The sequence below is a fragment of the Crotalus tigris genome, unplaced genomic scaffold, assembly GCF_016545835.1.
Source record: "Crotalus tigris isolate CLP2741 ecotype Arizona unplaced genomic scaffold, ASM1654583v1 scf7180000024313.351630, whole genome shotgun sequence".
Taxonomy (NCBI): domain Eukaryota; kingdom Metazoa; phylum Chordata; class Lepidosauria; order Squamata; family Viperidae; genus Crotalus; species Crotalus tigris.
In genome coordinates, this window is record NW_024100485.1 from 293,315 (window position 1) to 315,398 (window position 22,084).

The following is a 22,084-nucleotide window of genomic DNA, read 5'->3' on the forward strand; positions in this document are numbered from 1 at the left end:
AGTTGAAATCCACAAGTCATAAAAGGGCCAAGTTTGAAGACCCTTGGCTTAACCACTCTGTGATTCATGTAACAACTGCAGTGGTTTGCTTAACAACCACGGGGGGGGGGAGGGGGAAAAAGATCATAACATTGGGCACAAGTCACTTAACAACTGTCTTGCTTAGCAGTGGAAATTCTGGTCCCAATTGTGGTTTGTAAATCCAGGACTATCTGTAATATAAATGTATCTTTCCCTTTCAAGAGTAGCATTCCAGCAACCAGATTATAGCAATCAAAACTGGCAGAGAAAGGATTAACTAACTTAGAAGATGCTGTCAGGAGCCTGGATGCACCTGTCCTGACTAACAAATTGTATTAAAAAGCAGAAGCTGAGCTGAGCTGAGCTGAGCTCACCAAAGCTTATGCATTTTTAATTAAATTTGTTTCTGTCAGAAAAGATGCTACCAGAGTCATCCTTACCTACAAGGTAAATGCCTCTGTATTAAGCTTCTTTTTTTAAAGAAATATATTTTATTAATTTTTTCCAATAACAATCTTTAGTGCTTTGTGAACAGTGTGTTGACTGAGTTAAAACAATGATAATGTCTTCAATCAATATGTTAGTAATATATTTCTTGATCCTCTCTTCTTCCTGTAGTATTCTCCTTTTGTCTACATTAAACAAATATAATTCTTAATATTTTCAGTACAAACCAAGTTGAATATAAACATTTTTTAGTACTTATGCATGTAATAATATCAACATATAACATTTTTTTAATCAGTTTATTTCCATTGTATTTATAAAAGTCATCGATAAATCATTATATGTCCTGTTTTCAAGAGTCTTACAAGCTTAGTTTCCCCTCAGTATTCAAACCACTCTTATCAGTCATAGTTTTCTCAAAATTCATTACCTTTAAATATCCAAAGTTTTCATTTCAATAGACCCTCTCAATGTTTTAACATTTCATATAGTCTAAAATTATTATAATACTTATATATCTTATTCCTCTTACTATAGGGCCCTTTTACAAGCTTTATCTATTCTTTTGGCCATATTCCAACAATATTTAATCTATAAGCTTCTTTATTAGTTGCAGAAAGCTAGAGATATGAAGGATCTGTTATTTTTATAAAATAAACATTCTGGACCTTGTTAGTCCAGAGTACTGAATATCATCCACTTCACTATTTGTTTGAATCCTCCTCCTCCTCCTCCTCCTCCTCCTCCTCCTCCTCCTCCTCCTCCTCCTCCTCTTCCTCTTCCTCCTCCTCCTCCTCCTCCTCCCTTTACTCCTTGGTTGTGTTTGGCTACTTCCTAAAAGATGATCATCCTTCTTATGATCATAAGCAACAACCTCCCAATAACAACACAGCCAAATGGAGAGCCTGAAAGCAAGAGGGAAATGCCAGCTAGCTTTCCACACTCAGCCACCAGTTTTTCATAAGAAGGACGGTTAACCAAGGAACCCTTACGGTAGGCCAGAAGAAAGGCTGAATATGTTCAGCAGCAGCCAGAAATGAAATTTGGAAAAGAAAATGGAGCTCAGAGAAGTGAGGAAGGCTCAGCTGGTTGGTTAACATCCAAACAAGACCTGCTTTTTTTCGGAATGGGACAACTTGCCACAACCAACTCAACACAGGACAATTCGCTGCGGGACAATTCTATTTAATTATTTAAAATACATAAAAATATTTTAATTTTTGCTATTCACATTTCATTCTGTCCTTTCTTCGGCATCCTTTCTTTAAGGATTCTGTTTCACCATTTCTTTGATATTAGTGTAACCCTTGTCCCGTAGCGGGTTGGCCGCGGCGAATTGTCATAGACCCCTTTTTGTTGTTGTTGAAGATCACATCGATTTCAAGTGTCATTCTTTGTTACTTGGTTTAGTATGAGAAGAAGAGGAGCAACTGGTGTGGTTGTGAATATTGAATGTGTCTGGAAGGGAGGAGGGTGTACGATGAAGCTGCATTCAACTTGACCCTGGATACAATATGTATTCAGCTGGCAGGTTGGCATATGAGTAAGTGACTCCTTTCATTAGAATGCCAACATATTTGATTGCGATGAAAGAAACATGGGATGGGCGGGCAGTTGGGAATAATAGGAAGAGCTGGTAGGAATATTTCAGGGTGGGGTTCTTTTGGAGCTGATGATGGATTTCCTGGAGGGGGAGGTGATCTCTAAACCTGCATAAGATAGTTTAATTGTGATCATTAAGCTGATCATGTGTTGTATTTATTATTACAAAGCAGCTAGTTGATCTTGAAAAACCCAAGTAGGATAAAGATGGTTTGCATTAGGCTTAAAAAAAACCCCACAACTCCTGCCTTTGATGTGATATTTCAAAGAGCTGCTAGAAGAATCTCCTTCATCCCCTTCCTCTGTTTGGAATAACCTTCCTTGAGAACAGAACTTCTGAGAGGAACTAGGACAGAAGAAGGAGGTCAAAGTGGAGAGGTCTCCCTAGGGGCAGAACCAGATGGAGAGGCCAAAGGACTAGCTTTATCGTTGGGTGGCCCCAAGTCTCAGATTTGAGGTGTAAGGACAAGGCATCCAACTATTTAATTATTTAAAACCAGGAATGATGGGAAAGATACCAGCAAGCTGTCTATCATGAATGTCAGGCTAACTTAGAGGAATTTTTTCCCTTTGGCAACTTTTGCTGTTCTACCCCAACCAGGACAACATTGTAGGCCAGGGTTAGTCAACCTTGGCTCTTTTATGACTCGTGGACCAACTCCCAGAATTCCTGAGCCAGCCATGCTGAGGGGAAAGGGAGAGGTTTCCAAGCTGAGCCATGCTGGCTCAGGAATTCTGGGAGCTGAAGTCCACGAGAGCCAAGGTTGACTACCCCTGTTGTAGGCCAACCTTAGAGACCATCAAATGTTTGATTTCACTCAGGCCTTTTCCTTTCTTTTCAGGAACTGGAGAAATGCGAGATATTGCAGAGCCCCAACGAGTCAGGGGAGCCGTGAACCCTAAAGTCTCTCTCACATATTTTGGCTCCTCAACTCCAGGACAGAGCCCCTCAAAATTTCAGGATAATGCTGGAACCAAGCATTCAGGTAAGTGAGATTTTTTTTAACGTGGAGAGAACCTTGGCAGATCAGACCAAAATTGTCTAGGTCAGCATCTTGTTCCCCACAATGGCCAAGTGCATACACAGTGTATGTAAGAGTATGTGTGCACGTGTGTGTGTGTGTGAAGGATCCTCTTGTTCACACTCAATTCCATGGAATTAGAAACCAGCTGAACACACAGATGGAACCTCTGTTGACAAGTATAGTTTATTTTAAGATGCGGGAGTGCCATGGTTAAATACCAGAGTAGGACTTGAGAATTCTGCAGTCAGTTGTAACTCTCTCTGGAGTCAGTCACTATTTCTTAACCTAATATACTTAAGAAGCCTGCTGGATGAGAGGAAGAAAGGCATCTTGGTTATATCAACTGATTTGAAAATATCTAGAAGAGGCAAAGATAGTAAGAACTGGTCTTACTTAATCAACATTAAGTACAAATTCCAGATTAGGAAACTGAGTCTATTTTTTCTCAGAAGAGACAAAAACCGTACCAAACTCTAGATCAGTGGTTCTCAACCTGTGGGTCGGGACCCCATTTGGGGTCGAACGACCATTTCACGGGGGTCGCCAAACAACGCAGTCCGCCATTTTTTTCCCCTTTTCCTTAGCTGTGCTACTCCCTTTTATTCTATTGGCTTTTGAAAGCCATTAGAATAGACTCTCTTGAATAGAGTCTAATTCTATTGGCTTTCAAAAGCCAATAGGAATTGTGCAGGCTGTCTCTGCCCTGCTGGGCCCGCCAAAAGTCCCATTCTGCAAATGGTGCTGCACCAGTTGAGTAGTCCTCGACTTACGACCGGTTGAGTAGTCCTCGAATTACGACTGGTTGGGGTCACGGCATTAAAAAAGTTGAGAACCACTGCTCTAGATTTACTCTGAATTATTTCTTCCTTTTTCTTCTTGCTCTTGAGACATTGCACCCTAGGTCTTCTGCCACTCTTAAATTTTGGATTAGAAACTAAGAGCAAGTTCATGGCTTTCAGTATGCTGAAAGGTGCCATTTACCCTGTCAATGGCCTATAAATAATCTATTTTAATAATAGAGTGGGAATGCTATTGATGGAGCTGAATCCCATTATTGCTGGAGCAGAGTTCCAAAGCAATGGTTAAGCTTGCTGTGGTGGGGAAAAGCTGAATTGGCTGATATTTTGATGTTGACGCTGATGAACGCTGCATGAGTTATTCTGCCTCTGCAAAACAGGAGGAGAGGTTTTGAGTTGGAGAGATACTGCGCTGTGCATCAGAATGGCTTTAGGCCTCAGATGAACGCTTCCATTTCCCCTCAGAGATGCTCTGATTTCTAAGTGGATGGTTGAGTTCATACCCCGCTGCTGATGGAATTCAGTAATCTAGCATTTGTTTTGTAATGACTTTGTATGCAGAGCATCTGGTACATTGTTCCTGGCGGGGCTCGATTCCAGACAGGGCTCCCAAAGCAACCCTCGCTTCTGGGCTGTTTCTGGTCACCTCATGAAGCTAAAACTGGAGAGGAATCAGAGTGGAGTTTAGAATTTGCCTTAAGTACCACATTGATTCTGCGATAAATCAAATTCATATGATTTGGGTGGTATATGAAATCAGTGTTGATCCCTGATATCTCTGTTTGAAAGGGTATCCGATAGGAGATCACTTATTGTTTAATAAATAAATGTGTCGCTGCTGCTGCTGCCATGCTACGCGGGTGGGATGGGGTGGGGTAGAGGCATAGCGTTTTTATGTTGTGGATTTTAATGTTGTAAGCTGCCTAGAGTCCCCTAGGTGGTTTATATAAATTCATTTAATAAATAATGTAAATAAATAAATACTTTTACTATAAAGAGCTAGGAGAAAATCCTATGCTTGCATCCACAGCTGCAGCTCCTCTCCATAACCATTATGTATTCAAACTCTGCCTCGTAGACACTACAAAGCTGATTCAGCAGCTCCTCTGGCATCTGATGAGACACTGTTTTCGTGCCTTGTATGGGAGGATCCTTGCAATGGACCAGTTTCTCCATTGCTGATTCAGGTCCAATTATTCACAACTAAGTTGTGAATCCGATTATTCAAACCAAGTTATTATACAACTGGGAGTATGATTACCATCTTATTTTCTTAGACGGCTTTTATTTTTATTATTTTTCTCTCTGAACAATAATAAAGGGTTGGAGGATACCTTTTCTCGTGGTTTGAGCTGAGAAAGCCTCAGTACAGAACAGATGAGATAGAATAACCATATTTCAAAAGAGGGCAGTAACTATAGAGCAGAATTAATAATGAAAGGGGCAAGGTAAGTTTAGAACAAGCTTTTTAAATATGTATTTAGGTTTCAAAATAGAAATCACAAGAAAATTGAGAAAACACCTAAAAGCACTAAAAACAACTAACAACAATGAAACTGTGTGAAAATGGGAGGGGGGGAAAGCCTACAGGAAAGAAAAGATTTTTTTTTCAAATCCAAACTGGCTAAAGAAAAGAAAAAAAATGACTTTATATATTCAACATATCAGTAGTCACTGGTTTACTATTAATACCATACAATGCTATAAAACAAACAATAAAAATATGATTATAAAACATTTCAAAAATCTCTGCTATAGTAGTATACATTCCATTTTTGATTAGTAGAAAATACTGTTTTTTCCATAACAGATAAGTCACACATTTCCTTAACATCTGGAATAATATGACTTTTCCAGTTTCTCAGTATAATTCTTTTACCTCTTTTACCCATGCTTGATACAGCCATAATTTCTGATAAACAGATTCCAAAGGTTTAGTATATTATTCAACATCACATTAACATCTTTAGCATTTAAAGATTTCCTCACAAATCTACTTATATGCATTAAAACTATTTGGAACTACTATTCCAAAAAGTTACCCCTTGATGAACCAACCATATTGTATGTGTCATTTGAACCTTCCCATTTTTACACCACCAGCAAAATCTAGAACAGTCTTAAGCTTCTTAGTGCCTTCCAAATGTGCTTTGGTTTCAGTTGCCAGCCAGCCTGAGAACTGAAGTCAGATATGCCTGGTAGACACAAGCTTGCAAGTCTGGTCATATTAATGTATGTATATTCTACCTATATTACGCCATGAAATTCAAAAGTGTTCATTCATTTATTTAGTATGGCTTCTGTGTTGCTCAACATATCAAAAGCTTTGAGCAACGTGGGTTCATGCCTCACGTTGGGTGCCACGCTGTCTCCTTAAGAGATGACCTCTGGGAAATGTAGTTTAGTTGTTAGTCAGTCCTATATCTTATCTAGTCAAAGTTAATTACAGGATGTCCAGGCTACGTGCCAGGGTTGTAAAAGCTTTTGTTTAATCAAGCATCATGCACGGATCGATTGGTATCTGTAACCATGCCTAGCTGAGATGGGGAATTATTCCTTTTTACCTATGAGAATGGACAGATATGAATATTATCGGATGTATGTACTGCAAAGTAAGTCTCTGCCAGAATAAATATTTGTTTAAAACCATATTCTGGCAACGTGAACTGAGATGCATTATAGTTCTGATCCAGATAGCATAAACTCCACGAAAATGGTTTAAAACAAATATTTATTGTCCAGGAATTCTAAGCAGAGACTTACTTTGCAGTAGATACTCATATGAACCCAGCCAATCTGCCTATAAGCCATGCCTGCTTAAAAAATTGCCAAAGAAAATTCTGAGGGGATATGTTCAAGGGGATGTCAGCTCTTTGAGGAAGACTATTCAAGAAGCATCTGCCATGAACATTACCTTTATTGTTAAGTTACACTACAGGTCTTTAGTTAATGATGGCAATTGGGACTAGCAATTCTGTCACCAAGTGACACAGTTATAAAGCAAGGTGTCACATGACCACACCAACTTGGCAGTTCCAGTCGAGGTTATTAAATAGATCCCAGATGGTCATTAAGCATGATGTTCCACAGTCACCATATGTGACTTCCTAGCAGCTTCCCCATTGGTTCTGCTTGTCAAAAGCTCTACATGAAAGTTGCAAAGGGTAATTCTGAGCTAGCAATGTGCTGCACCTGCCAAAAAAACCAATACACTGCTAGGCTACATTAACAGAGGGATAGAATCAAGATCATGTGAAGTCTTAATACCACTTTACATGCCTTGGTAAGGCCACACTTGGAATACTGCATCCAGTTTTGGTCACCATGATATAAAAAAAATGTTGAGACTCTAGAAAGAGTATAGAGAAAAGCAACAAAGATGATTAGGGGACTGGAGGCTAAAACATATAAGGAAGAGTTGCTGGAATTGGGTATGTCTAGTTTAAAGAAGAAAAGGACGGGGGGGGACATGATAGCAGCGTTCCAATATCTCAGAGGCTGCCTCAAAGAAGAGGGAGTCAAGCTATTCTCCAAAGCACCTGAAAGCAGAACAAGAAGCAACGGATGGAAACTAACTGAAGAGAGAAGCAACCTAGAACTAAGGAGAAATTTCCTGACAGTTAGAACAATTAATCAGTGGAACAACCTGCCTCCAGAAGCAGTGAATGCTCTAACACTGGAAGTTTTTAAGTAGAGATTGGACAGCCATTTGTCTGAAATGGTATAGGGTTTCCTGCCTGAGTAGGGGGTTGGACTAGATGACCTCCAAGGTCCCTTCCAACTTTATTATTATAATCTCATGACCGTGATGTAATTGTCAGCCAGGTGCCTCAATCCCAATCACGTGACCATGGGAACACTGCAACGGCTGCATATACAAGGAACAGTTGTAAATCTTGTTCAGCACCATTGTAGTTTTTTAATGGTCACTGAACAAATAGTATTAACCAAGGATTATCTGTAACAGAATCATCTGCAATCTGAAATTATCTTTCCACTCCCTTATTTTTATACTCTCCCGAAAACTATGGAGGAAGCCTTGTGAGGCACTTTCTCCATCCCATCCCTCCTTCAGACTCAGGTTTAGTTTATCTGACCATTACCTCAGCGAGGAGTAGGCAACCTTGGCTCTTTTATGACTCGTAGACTTCAACTCCATTCTGGGGATTGAAGTCCACGAGTCATAAAAGAGCCAAGGTTGCTTACTCCTGATCTAGGCCAGGGGTTTCCAATTGATTCATATTTATGAATATGAACTTTAAGATTTGGGGACTTCAACTCCCAGAATTCCTCAGCCAGCAAGTTTGGAGACCCCTGATCTAGGCTGTGATTCTTCCGCCTGTCTCCTCAAGTTATTCCCACATATCTTTAGAGAGATCACTCCTGCAAGGCCCTGTTTTTAATATTTGTAAATAGTTCTGCTAGTCCTTGAAGGCAGATCAATGAGCAGAACAGGGACATTTTCAATTTAGCTCCAAATCTACACTTTAAAAAAAAAATCTTACAAACTTTACTAAATTCTACATCACATCAAATTCTTCAACCATGTATTTTTAATGTATTTTTCTTTGAAAGAAACAATAAGGGAGGAGCAAGAAAAATACAGACCTCCGAAACCGCTCCAGTATGTGGGAAATATATTCAACTTCCCAGTTTGCTTAGTGACTATTCAAAGTTACAATAGCACTGAAAAAAGTGCCCCCCAAGTCACAGCCGAGCAAGACACCTGCCTGCCCGCCCGGCGGCGGCGCTCTTCCTCCTGTCCAAGGTTTTCATTGTTGTGAGCATTTCTGTTGAGGATTGGCAGTGGGAGTGGGGTGGGGGGGTGTTTGGTTTTTATCCCTCCCCCCAGCTGCTGGGTGGTTGCAGCAGGTTTTGATCACTTCACATGACCCTGGGACACTGTGACCGTCATAAATATGAATCAGTTGCCAAGCATCTGAATGTAAACCACAAGACCCTGGAGATGCTGCAACATTCCAGCTGATCAGCACTTCTTCTGGGCTCAGCAGAAGCACCAGGATCAGCGCCGAGCTCCAGCTGGAGCCTGGCGCTGATCCTGCGCTTCCGCTGAGCCCTGACAACCCTGCAGCTCCAGCCATCTGTCGCTCACACTTGTGCGGTGCTGCCACCGGTTCAGCTCATTCTCCTCCCCCACTACCACTTTTCTAGGATGCTCACAACCACCTGCCAGGTGCCAATGTACCACAGATGGTACCCGTACCCCTGGTTGAAAAGCCCTGATCTAAGCAATGTTGTCAGCCAGTCCAAAGATCAGAGTTTCTGGGTTTCCAAGCAAAAGCCACAAAACAAGATATCAGCAACAACACACACAAAACTCCAAGGAATCAGCATTTGTTCCTGACAAATGCCTCTCCCCACAGCGTCTCCTTAAATCTCAGTCTCCAGGTGTGCCTTGTGGAGAGGGGCGGGACGCTCTCCTCCTGAGTAGTTGAGCATGCCTGCGTTGTTCCCTCCTTCTTTCCACTCTCCGTGCTCTAGGATCAGGTGGGGGTGGCCCTTGCTCATCGCCTGAACTCTGTCTCTCCTGTTCATCCTGTCTCAATCCTGAAGGGCCCTGGCGTGCCTTGGCCTGCTCTTCCCCACATTCCTCTGAAACCACAGACACCTCTCCCTCAACCTCCATAGGGTCCCGTTCTAGTTCATTTTCCTCCACAGATTCAGGCTCTGATGGAGGCATGACAGCCACGCATGCTACTGTCTGTTTTGTTATTGTGGGCAGAGGCCAGAATGACAAGGAATCAGAAAATTGTGTGGTACTGCAAGCCTGGTGCTTCCTAAGTCTTGATCATGCATGTGCCTCTTTCTTATTTTCAGATGCAGCTTGGAAGCACCCTTCTGGGCAAAGTAGCACTGTGGTCTCCACTACATCTGCTCGTGTTCCAGCTACCCCTCGCCGTGGATTAATCCAAGTCACCACGCAAAGAGTTGTGCAGTTTCCTCAGTTGCCTAAGCCGGATCCAAGCCTGCCTGCCATGCCCCTTGCTTCCAGTCCACCTTGCCCCCGTCTTGGAAGCACCTGCCACCAGCTCCTGCCCAACAAGACTCGGCTGCGCTGGGGGGAACTTGAGCAGAGGCTGAGTTTTGTTTGGGCGCTGCATGTCTACGGCACTGGGGTGCTCTTTCTGCTGCTAAGCCTGTTGAGCTTGGCTTGCCTGGGGGTATCCCTTTCTTTGCACGGGTCGCAGCTCCCCTATGTCCTGGCTGCCAGTGCCCTGCTCCTGATGTTTGGCGTACTGCGGGCCACATTCTTCCTGGCTGACCCCTATGGCTCCCTGGGCCGGCTGCCTGCCCATGCTATGCGACTGTTGTACACTGCACCCTTCCCTCTGCTGCTGAGCACCTTCACTGTGCTTCTGCTCCGTCTGGTTCATCAGGCCCGGCTGCAGGTCTTGCCCCCCAGGTGGCAGAGCTTGTCCTTTTGGGCTGCACTGACCTCTCTACAGAGCATCGTGCTCTTGGGGGCTGACTTGTTATCCCCTCCAATGCACTCAGCCGTGTCTGTGGGACTCCACACTCTTTCCTGCACTGCCGGTCTCTGCCTCCTGCCAGCCACTGTGTTTGTGTACTGGCTGCTGCGGCACAGCCGGGGGATGGAGGGCACCCTGGAGCCAGGCATATGGCGGGAAGCCTGGGTGTTTTTGGCAAGCAGTGGGTTGATACTGCCATGCTGCGTCTTGCAATTTTGTGGGGTACTGTGGCTCTCAGGGGCATTGGGGCAGCCGGACATTTTCACTTGGGGCTGGTGGTTTGTGCAGTTCTGGTTCCGGATTGGCGAACTGGCACTCTCCTTTATCCTGGTCTCACTGGCTTGGCAGGCACTATGCCAGCACCACGACACCACCGAGCATTCTTGCTGGGCCAAGCTCCTGAGCTACTTCTGTGCCTACCGCAAGGCTGAGGTGCCAGAGTACCCCAACAATTGCTACAACTGGCCTGGCGGGGTCTTGGAGAAGATACCCAGTCACAACCTCAACAATAACTTGATCCTGAACTCCCGTGCCAGTGGGCTACTCTGGGCTCTCAAAGACAGCAACGACCTGCGAGTGGGAGCTGGCCAAGCTGCTAGCCCCTCTCCGAGGCATGCGGGCTACAGTCCCAAGTGCCCCAATGTGGCTGCGGCAGCAGTGATGGGCCGCTCCTACACCAGCATCTGTTTCGAGCGGGAGTCAGTTCTCTCGCTGGCTGAGCTGGAGTTCCGCCCTCCCTCGCCCATTAACCTGAGCCGCAGCATTGATGAAGCGCTCTTCCGCGAACATTTGGTGCGTGATTCCATCTTCCAACGCTCCAGCCTGCGCTTCCCGGCGCGCCATGACTCCTGTGCTTCACTGCGTGGCGACTGCTCCACACTGTCCCACGCAGCCCAGCCACTGCTGGCCCAGCCCCGTCGGAGCAGCGACCCTGATTGCCTGTACAGCTTAGCGCGGACCAGCTCAGTGGGAGATCTTGTCAGCCAAGGCCTGGCCAGCGAGCCACTCACAGACACATCCCTGGGCAGCTTCTCGCGTACCTCCTTCTCCCGGGCATCCCTGAAAATCAGCTGGAACCCCTGGCGCCATGGGGTGTCCTCTCCCGAAAGCCTGCCCTCGGAGGAGCTGCCCAGCCAACCGCTCCAGGAGCAGGCAGAGGATCTCCCTCCGGCGCTGTCCGGCAGTGCGCCAAACTCCGAACGTGAGGCCCGGAAGAGTTTTTTGGCGCTCAGCAAACAAGTAGATTCCCGTAGCCTCTCAAGTGATACCATTGAATTGTGAGCTGGAACGTGGGGCTAAAAGCCTGCCTGCCATGGGGAATGAGAAGTCTGCTGGGAGGCTGGGGAGTGGGGCTCAGAGCAATTCCACTTTTTTAAAAGCCGTGGGGCTTTTGCAGCCCCAACCGTTTGTGAAATGGACCCAGAGTGGGTGCCGGGCCAGCCTCCCTTGTAGTGCCCACCATGTAATAATGAGTAAAAGCACACCTTACGCTTGCTACCCTCCCAGTTTTAAGAGCTGTATTGTAGCAACAGTCAGATTCCTGGAAACACTGCAGCGTGAATGGTGAAGGAAGAAAGACATAGTTTGTTTCTGGCATTGTGGCCCAAGAAAGATGCCCTTAGAGAGGATGCAGGGTGGGGCAAGGAAGCATTCAGCCAGGGGATGGGCGTGGGTCTAGGGGAGCTTTGCATGCTGAACACCCCCTCCCCCTTAAGACACAATGGCATAAACCAGCGATTCTCAGCCTCATCAGCTTTTAAGATACAGGTACAGTCCTTAACAACAGTTCATTTAATGACCAAAGTTAACAGTGGCACTGAAAAAAGTGACTTATGACCATTTTTCACACCACCGTTGCTACATCCCCACAGTCATGTGACAAAATCTCAGTTGCTTTGCAACTGGTTCATATTTATGACGGTTGCAGTATCTGGGGCCACATGATCCCGTTTTGCGACCTTCTGACAAGCAAAGTCAATGGGGAAGCCGGATTCACTTAATAACCGTGTTACTAACTTAACAACCACAGTAATTCACTTAACACCTGTGGCAAGAAAGGTTGTAAAATGGGGCAAAACTCACGTAACAAAACGTCTTGCTTAACAACAGAAATTTTGGGCTCGCTTGCAATCGTAAATTGAGGACTACTAACCTGCATTGGCATGTTAGCTGGAGAATTCTGGGAGTTAAAGTCCTTGCATCGGAGAAGATAGTAATACAGTAGCAAGGCTGGGAGGGAATTTGACCCAAGTCTTGTGGTGCCAATGAAGGGATGATAACAACCCTGAGCTTATTTGACAATGATCAAAGAGGTAATCAGGTGGAGCTCTATAACATGCTATTTGTCTTATGAATCATCAAACTGGTTGAGCAGGGGGTCTTCAGACTTGGCCCTTTTATGACTCGTGGACTTCAACTCCCAGAATTCTCCAGCTGGCATGCCTTAGAAAAATGCTGGCTTGTTTCAAAATCTTCCTTTACATCAGGGGTTTTCAAACTTGGCCCTTTTATGACTTGTGGACTTCAACCCCTAGAATTCCTCAGCCAGCAACGCTGGCTGAGGAATTCTGGGAATTGAAGACCACAAGTCATAAAAGGGCCAAGTCTGAAAACCCCTGTGGTTGAGCATCTGTAGTTCAAAGGGTGGGGTTTAATTCTGCTGCTTCACCTTTTTGTTTGGAAAGCTCCCTCTGTAAGTCTTATGATTGGGGCAGAAAATGTGAACTGTAGATAATTTCTCCTTGGCTCCCAAAATAAGTGTGACCTTTCCCCATCCTGTTGCACAGATGCAGCTATTGAATGTCTAGATACGTTTTTCAGATGCTACAGGATTGATCTTTTTCTTAAAAAAGAAGTTTTCAGAGCCTCTTTTGGCAGTCCAGTGTCTGTGCACCTTTTAATCCACATTCTAACAGGTAGTCCTCAACTTATGTTCAAAGTTACACCGGCAATGAAAAAAATAACTTAGGACCATTTTTTCCCACACTTAACAACTGTTGCAGCATCCCCATGGTCATGTGATCAAAATTCAGATGCTTGACAACTGGGATGTGTTCATGACAGTTGCAGTGTCCCGGGATCATGGGAACCCGTTTTGTGACTTTCTGTCAATGGGGAAACCAGATTTACTTAATATCCGTGTGACTAACAACTGCAGTGATTCACTTAACACTTAACTGTAACAAGAAAGGTCTTAAAATGGGGCAAAACTCACTTAACAATTATTTTGCTTAGCAATGGAAATGTTGAGCTCAGTTATGGTTGTAAGTCAAGGACTACTTGTATCCCACTATTTATTTTTTGAATCCAAATCCAGAGCTTGCCTGAAATTCAAACCTCGATCTGGAGTCTGAGTGGTGATGGCTGGTGGAGAACAAGAGTTGTACGCTGGAGTTGAAGCTGTAGAGATAATGTTTCTTCTAATAGCACAACTTGTATTTGCCCGGTATTATCTTATCAGTTGCTGCAGTGACAGAAGAGAAGATGGTTCAAGCTGTCCAGTTCTGACATTGAACGGAGGCTGCTGAATGTTATATGTGGTCTATTTGTGCCAAAATAAAATAAAATAAAAACTTCTGCTGGAGGATCACATGTCTTAAAGTCTGCTTTTTATTCCCATTTTAAATAGGGAAGGCTTACGTCATCTCTTTAATGGTAGTGCAGAGTGATGGTAAATGGCTGAAAAATTAATGCAGTTAAATCGTAGCAATTAATTGAAAGTTGGGTTGAATCACCTGGCCCAATACAGCTTCTATTTTATTTTCAACCCCAGGGCTGACTGGCCACTAGATTTGCTGACGTGGCTCGGTTATACCAGGGATAGGCAACCTTGGCTCTTTTATGACTCGTGGACTTCAACTCCCAGAATTCCTGAGCCAGCCATGCTGAGGGGAAAGGGGGAGGTTTCCATGGTGGCTCAGGAATTCTGGGAGTTGAAGTCCACGAGTCAAGATTGCCTACCCTGGGTTAGACCCTTGACGTAAGCGTCTTCTGTAACTTATTTATTTATTTATTTATGAGACTTATATACCGCTTTAAGTGCACCTCTCTAAGCGGTGTACACCAGTAAGCAATGTATGTGTGTGTGTATATATATATATATATATATATATATATATATATATATATATATACACATATATATACACATATACATATATATATATATATATATATATACATATATATATATGTGTGTATATATATATATATATATATATATATATATATATATATATATATTTACATTGCCCCCAACAATCTGGGTCCTCATTTTACCTACCTCGGAAGGATGGAAAGCTGAGTCAACCTTGAGCTGGTGAGATTTGAACTGCTGACCTGCTGAACACAGCTAAAGTGGCCTGCAGTACTGCACTCTAACTGCTGCGTCACCTCGGCTCATTTCAGTGGGTATTCCATCATTTTATTTTTCTATCCATGTAGCTTTCTTAATAAAATACAGGAGTATTTTTGCCATTGCCTTCTTCCACGCCCAACAAATTGATGGCCACTAAGGTGATCATTGGCCTCTTCCTATATCATTGGTACCCAATGTAGGTGTCTGCTTGCTTTAGCTGGGCAGTTGGGTTGATCTTCAATGATCTTGCTAGGAATACAGGCAGTCCTCGTCTTACACAGTTCCTTTAGTGACCGTTCCAAGTTACGAAGGCACTGAAAAAAGGGACCGTTTTTCTCACTTATGAAAGTATCCCCATGGTCACGTGATCAAAATCCAGATGTTGGGGAATTATTCACATTGATGACAATTGCAGTGTCCCGGGGTCATGTGACCCCCTTTTCAATCTTCTGACAAGCTAAGTTAATGGGGAAGCCAGATTCACTTAACTGTGGCAAGAAAGGCAAAATGGGGCAAAATTCACTTAACAACTCAGTTGTAGTCATATGTGGAGGACTACCTGTATAGCCTCTGAGCAGATGCCTCTAAGAGTCTTTGCTCATCCTTCCCAGGAATACCCCAACACCACCACCACAATGACTTGGCAGGACTTTATTATTTGACAATACCTAAAATCAGTTCAATATAAATATGAGCTTGAACTGCAGCTTTACTTCTTCCTTGCTATCTAGAACAGTGGTTCTCAACCTTTTTAATGCCGCGACCCCCAGTAGTCGAGGACTACTCAACCGGTCGTAAGTCGACTACTCAACTGGTGCAGCACCGTTTGCAGAATGGGACTTTTGGCGGGCTCAGCAGGGCAGAGACAATTCCTATTGGCTTTTGAAAGCCAATAGAATTAGACTCTATTCAAGAGAGTCTATTCTATTGGCTTTCAAAAGCCAATAGAATAAAAGGGAGTAGCACAGCTAAGGAAAAGGGGGAAGAAATGGCGGACTGCATTGTTTGGCGACCCCCATGAAATGGTCGTTCGACCCCAAATGGGGTCCTGTCCCACAGGTTGAGAACCACTGATCTAAAAGTATTGTTTTACCTTTTCAGCAGGAAGAATCCCTCAGTGGGAATAATCTACTCAGCACTCCAGGGAAGGAAGGACATAAGATTTTTGCCAGTTCATCTTTTCCCAGTCTTCTCCAGGAGTTCCTCCACCCTCCCAAGCATCCAAGGACAACAAAGGAGGGGATAGTTCAGGATCAGTGGTGGGATTCAAATATGGGAACAACCGGTTCTCTGTGTGGAGGCTGCTTCTGGAAGTACATTCTGGGCCTGGGCAACAAAAAAATTAGCTACCAGTTCTGCCAAAGTGGTGCAAACCAGCTATATCCCACCACTGTTCAGGATGTGTGTTCTTCTCCACTGAACGCTGTCAATATTGCACCATTAAGTTGGTTCTATGAAAAGTCTACTTGTTCTTTCCTTCCTTTTAGAAAGACACCCCAACCAGCAGCAGCACCTTCTCTAGGGTGTCAGAAGGTTGAATCATAACAACTGGATTAATGTTTGTTAGCTTGAGATGTTTTGCTGCTCATCCAAGCAGCTTCATTAGCATTTTGGGGAGAGAACCCCTGTGGAGGGTGTGGCAAGACTTGGTGCATTCCAACAACCTCTCTGCCTGACTTGCTCTGACTGATGAAGCTGCTTGGATGAGCAGCTAAATGTCTCAAGCTAACAAAAATTAGTCCAGTTGCTAAGATTCAAGCTTCTGGCACATTTGCCCGATGACTAAGAGTCTTCATCAACACATCTTATCTAATATTGACATTAGGGAGAGCTCTTTCGTCAGCTAAACAACAGATTCATATTTTAGTGAAGATTGCTAAAGTGCTTGCCTAGCTCTATGTAAAATAACAGCAGTGAATATCTATGACACCATAGATGCAGTGCAGAGAGTGGTGAGAATGGCCGAAAAGATCATGGGCAGTTCCCTTCCTCCCATCCAGGACATAGCACAGAAGCACTGCTTGAGCAGGGTCCGTAAGATTATCTGGGACACTACACATCCTCTTCACGGCCTGTTTTCCTTGTTACCTTCTGGGCGGAGGCTTCGTGGTATCTGAAGCAGAACATCCAGATTCAGCCAAGAGTTTCATTCCATACAGCATTAACCTTGCAAATTCTCAAGCTTCCTCCTTCCATTATATATTCAAGATGGACAATATTTAATATTTATTTCCTACGTATATTAGGGATGTGGGTCTATATATATGCTGTTCATAGTATGTTTAGGTGTGTGTCATATGTGTGTTTCACTTTGAGAGCGGGCAACTAAATTTCATTTTTGATGTATGCCATTATGCCCACAGTATAAAAATGACAATAAAGGTTATCTTATCTTATCTTATCTTATCTTATCTTATCTTATCTTATCTTATCTTATCTTATCTTATCTTATCTTATCTTATCTTAGGCTAAGTCAGTCAATGCATCTATCAAGTGCAGCATTATTTCAGTATTGATGGATGCTGGATATCTATTATCTTGCTGTAAGAGACATTTTAGCTGCACGTTTCAAATACTGATTACCAGAACCTTTTCAAATGCTTCCTACAAATTTTCTGGCATGGAAGCCATTTCAGCTGCACATTTGTTTGTGGCGGAATGACCTTGCATACAAACTTGACATAAAAGTGTTTGCTAAAAAGTCAAGATGACCGTAGAACTTCTATGCCCAGATTAGTTCTTTCTTGCAACCTTACTCAGTGTAATAAAATGTGCAGATAAAAGAAATTACAAATCTGTAACGTTAATAACCAAGGTAGTGTGTCAGGATGGATTTTTTTTATTTCTTTATTTTAAAGTACACTGTACTCTGTCCTATGTGAAAGATAGCAATGAATGCCAGTAGTTTAATCTGCTACTAATAATAGTTATGATGACAAAAATGAGGGTGGGCAGTGAATCAACTACGGCAGGGCTTGTCAACCAGTGGTATGCGTACCACTTATGGTACGTGACCACCTGGCTTGTGGTACGCAGCGTTGCCTTCCTCTCCCCCTGCGGCATCGCCTCCCCCCCCCCGCTCCATTCCTTCCCACCTCACTTGTTTGTGGAAAATATGCTGCTTGGCGGCAGCCTGCACGAACTTTACTGAATGTGTCCTGCAGAAGGCGTGTGAAAAGGCAGGTGCAGAGCAAGGCCCTGCCCTCCCCAGGAACTCATTGTGCAGCAACTGGTTTGACTTCTCGTGCACTCAGATCAGCGAAGGGGAGGCCGCTGCAGCGCCAAACTCCTGTGCCCTTCAGCTGGCAACCACCCGAACCTGCGCTTGTCAGCTGGGAGGTTTGGCGCCGGCGCCAGCTGCCGGTCTCCTTTGCCACCCCGCATGTCGTCCTCAACCCCTCCCCCAGCCTGTTCATGTTGAGCCCACGGGGGCTTGAGAGGGAGAGAGGGAGGGAAGGAGGAAGGGACTCCTGCTCCTCTCCTAAGGTTCAAAGCATGATCAGCTTCCCAAGGGCGCCACAATCCCAATTCATGTGTTTCTGCCATACCTCCTCGGTGCTCTCGGGAACGGGGCAGGCAGAAGAAAGCTTGGCTAGGCTAGACAAAGAAAAGCCACGGAGCCACGAGCTTAGATCGCAGGCAGGCCGGGGAAGGGGGTGAAAAAGAGGAAGGGGATTGGGAGAGAGGAAATGCCAAGCTTGTCCTCGCCACTCCCAAGAACCTCCTGCGCCACCTCACAGGAACACCTGGTTTCAGATTTACGCCACAAAAGTTTTTCTCGCGCAGAGGAGAGAGGAAAAACAATTGTGGAACACTCGGGAATCCCTTGCAAGGCACCATCTACTTTGGTGCTTATTTCCTAATGCCTTCCCCCTGTGTTTTCTGCTCCACCCCGAATTCGCCTCCCTTCCACTCTCCTTACGCAGCCATCTATGGTCTTAATACAGCCCTAAGTCTGTCTCGCTTTCAACACCCCCTAAAATTCTTCATTCAGGCAGGCTTCCAGAATTCAGCTGGCAGGATGCAGGTAACCCCTCCCCACTGTCCTGCCGCCTCCCAGGGCACCACGCTGCTCCGCATCCTGCGCCTCCATGCCTCAAGCCTCTGTGGCACAGAACTGCTGGCGTTATGCTTAGGCAGAAGATTTTTTCTTTTACAGATGGGGTGGGTGGGCCTGACATTCGTGGGCAAGCAGGACCCTGCGTGTCAAGCTGCCACCTCCCTTTGGCCCTCCATGCCAGATGGCTCTGTCACCAGACCTCCCAGCTGATGGGCCCAGGTCCAGGAGTCACCAGCTGACGGGTGCAGGAGTTCGGCGCTGTGGCGGCCTCCCCTTCACCCTCCGCACCGGCCAAAGCTTTGGCTGATGTTCCAGCTGACGGGCGCAGGTCCGGGGGTCACCAGCTGACAGGCGCAGGAGGTAGGTGCCGCGGCGGCCTCCTAGCCACCTGCTTCTTTGGCTGGAGCAGTTGCCAGGGGTTGCCTGCCCGCGAATGTCGGGCCCACCCGCCCCATCTGTAAAAGAAAAAGTCTTACGCCCAAGCATAACTTTTAAGGATTTTAAGGATCTTTGAGAGGGAGAGAGAGAGAGGGAGAGAAAGAGGGAAAGAGAAATAGAGAGAGGGAGAGAGAGAAAGGGAGAGGGAGAGAGAGAGAGAGGAGAGAAAGAGGAAGAGAGAAAGAGGGTGACAGGGAGAGATAGAGAGAAAGAAGGAGTGAGAGGAGAGAGAAAGGGAGACGGAGAGAGAAAAAGAAAGGGAGACAGGGAGAGAAAGGGAGAGAGAAAGAGACAGGGAGGGAGAGAGAAAGAGACAGGGAGGGAGAAAGAAAGGGAGAGAGGGAAAGAGAAAGGGAGAGAGAACGAAAGAGAGGGAGAGAGAGAAAGAAGGAGAGAGATTAAATTAGTAACATGGTTGTTCATTGAATCTGGTTTCCTCACTAACTTTGCTTGTCACAAGGTTGCAAAAGGTGATCACATGACCCTGGAACAATGTGACCATCATAAATAAGAATCGGTTGCCAAGCATACAAATGTAAATCACATGACCCTGGGGATGCTGCAATGGTCATAAGTGTGAAAAATGGTTATACGTCACTTTTTCCAGTGCCGTTGTAACTTTGAACAGTCACCAAGCAAACTGTTGTAAGTTGAGGACTACCTGTACTTTATCACTTTTTTCCATTTTTTTTTTGTCATCAAGCTTTTGACATCTTGCTGGGTGACTGGTGGTACTCGAATGTTGCCATATTCTAAAAGTGGTACAATCGGTGAAAAGGTTGAAAAGCCCTGAACTACAGTATATTAGGAGAGTGGAGGCTAAATGAAGAACAGTTGCAGGAATTAAGTATGTCTGGTTTAATGAAGAGAAGGACTAGGGGTGACATGATCTTTCAAGATTTGAGTGGCTGCCACAAAGAAGAGGGGGTCAACTTATTCTCCAAAGCACCTGAAGGCAGGACAAGAAGCAATGGATGGAAACTAATCAAAGAGAGAAGCAACCTAGAACTAAGGAGAAATTTCCTGACAGAACAATTAATCAGTGGAATGACTTGCTTCCTGAAGTTTAGGGTACTCCAACACTGGAAGTTGTTAAGAAGAGATTGGACAACCATTTGCCTAAAATGGTATAGGGTTTCCTGCCTGAGCAGGGGGTTGGGCTAGAAGACCTCCATGGCCCCTTCCAACTCTGTTATTCTGAAGTGGCACATTTAATGTTTGCACTGCTGCATTTTAAGAGAAGCTTTGTACAGTTTCGTTTTCTTCGTAAAAGGGTTGATTTGCAATTCAAAGATAATTATCAGCAGCAGCAAAAATATCAGGAGCATCAAGTCTCTGGAGTTCTTATGAAGTGGATAGGGGAGGGAGGAAAACTGCGAGAAACAAAACTGTGCAATTGGATCATAGTTTTTAAAAAGAACAAAACATCCTATAAGATTCTCAATTGATTATGCATCCATTTACATATCAAAGACTTTCAATGAAACAATTTGATTAGGATTTTTAATCATTCTCCTAACAACCTTAAGAGATGAACAGTTGCATTGAATTTACAAATAAACAGGAATTTTCTACCATGTAAACGTTTATATATCTTCCCAGGAGATTATATATCTGGAATCAAAGTAAAATGGTTATTTCTTATTAATGGCTCTAGTCAAATATTATCTCACAGATGAGCTTTTGATTGCAGTTCTCTCACTCTGTGTCTCATATCTACCAATGATCTATCAGTCATCTGTATTTATAATCCTCTCTTACCATCTCTCCAGCTATTATCTATCATCTAGGGCTAGGGTTAGGAGGGCACTGAGGTTTCTGGCTTGCACAATATATTTTTCCTGGTAAAATACATGGGAAAACCCCATTGGAGGAAAATTCCACGTAGGCTTAGAGTTAGATCACCATGAATTCGTAGAGCAAAATGGACATTGCCAAGAAAATCAGAGTGCTTGGGTATGGTTAGGAGGGCATTTACTTTTCTACCGTGCTCTATCTATGTTTCCTGGTAAAATACAAGGGAAAATCCCATTGTAGGAAAATGCCACTTAGGGTTAGGGTTAGGTCACCATTAACCCGTGCAGAAAAATAGACATCGCCAACAAACCCGGAGTGCTTGGGTATGGTTAGGAGGGCACTTACTTTTCTAACCTGCCCTATCTATGTTTCCTGATAAAATACATGGGAAAATCCCATTGTAGGAAAATTCCACTTAGGGTTAGGGTTAGGTAAACATGAAGTCGTTTAGCAAAATGGATATCGCCAACAAACTCGGGATACTTGGGTATCGGTATGGTCACCATGAACTCGCAGAGCAAAATGGACATTGCTAACAACCTCAGAGTGCTTGGGTATGGTTAGGAGGGCACTGACTTTTCTAGCCTGCCCTCTCTATGTTTCCTGGTAAAATACATGTAAAAATGCCATTGTAGGAAAATTCCACGTAGGGTTAGGGTTAGATCACTATGAACTCAGAGAGCAAAACAAAAATCGCCAACAAACTCGGAGTGCATGGGTATGGTTAGGAGGGCACTGACCTTTCTAGCATGACCTATGTTTCCTCGTAAAGTATATGGGAAAATCCCATTGGAGGAAAATTCCACTTAGGTTTAGGGTTAGGTCACCATGAACTCAGAGAGCAAAATAGACATTGCCAACAAATTCGGGATATTTGGGTATGATTAGGAGGCCATTTACTTTTCTAGGCCAACAAACCAGGAGTGCTTGGGTATGGTTAGGAGGGCACTGACTTTTCTAGCCTTCCCTATCTATCTTTCCTGGTAAAATATATGGGAAAATTCCATTGGAGGAAAATTCCACTTAGGGTTCGGTCACCATGAACTCGT

At 44.3% G+C, this 22,084-nt stretch overlaps 1 protein-coding gene across 6 annotated transcripts in view; it reads left to right on the forward strand.

Moving 5' to 3' along the window:
• The window catches only part of LOC120299793 (proline-rich transmembrane protein 3-like), a 32,426-nt gene extending 18,454 nt beyond the window's left edge, over positions 1 to 13,972 (forward strand). For 4 of the 6 annotated variants that reach the window (XM_039324995.1, XM_039324996.1, XM_039324994.1 and 1 more), the window contains 3 exons: positions 2,913 to 3,056; positions 9,731 to 11,660; positions 13,700 to 13,972. In XM_039324995.1, the coding sequence (XP_039180929.1) occupies positions 2,913 to 3,056; positions 9,731 to 11,660; positions 13,700 to 13,736 (2,111 nt within the window). In that variant the 3' untranslated portion in view covers positions 13,737 to 13,972. Of the gene's footprint in view, positions 1 to 2,912; positions 3,057 to 9,730; positions 12,277 to 13,699 lie in introns of those variants that run through there. The other 2 variants (XM_039324998.1, XM_039324997.1) reach the window with 2 other exon arrangements.
• The last annotated feature ends 8,112 nt before the right edge of the window (positions 13,973 to 22,084 follow it).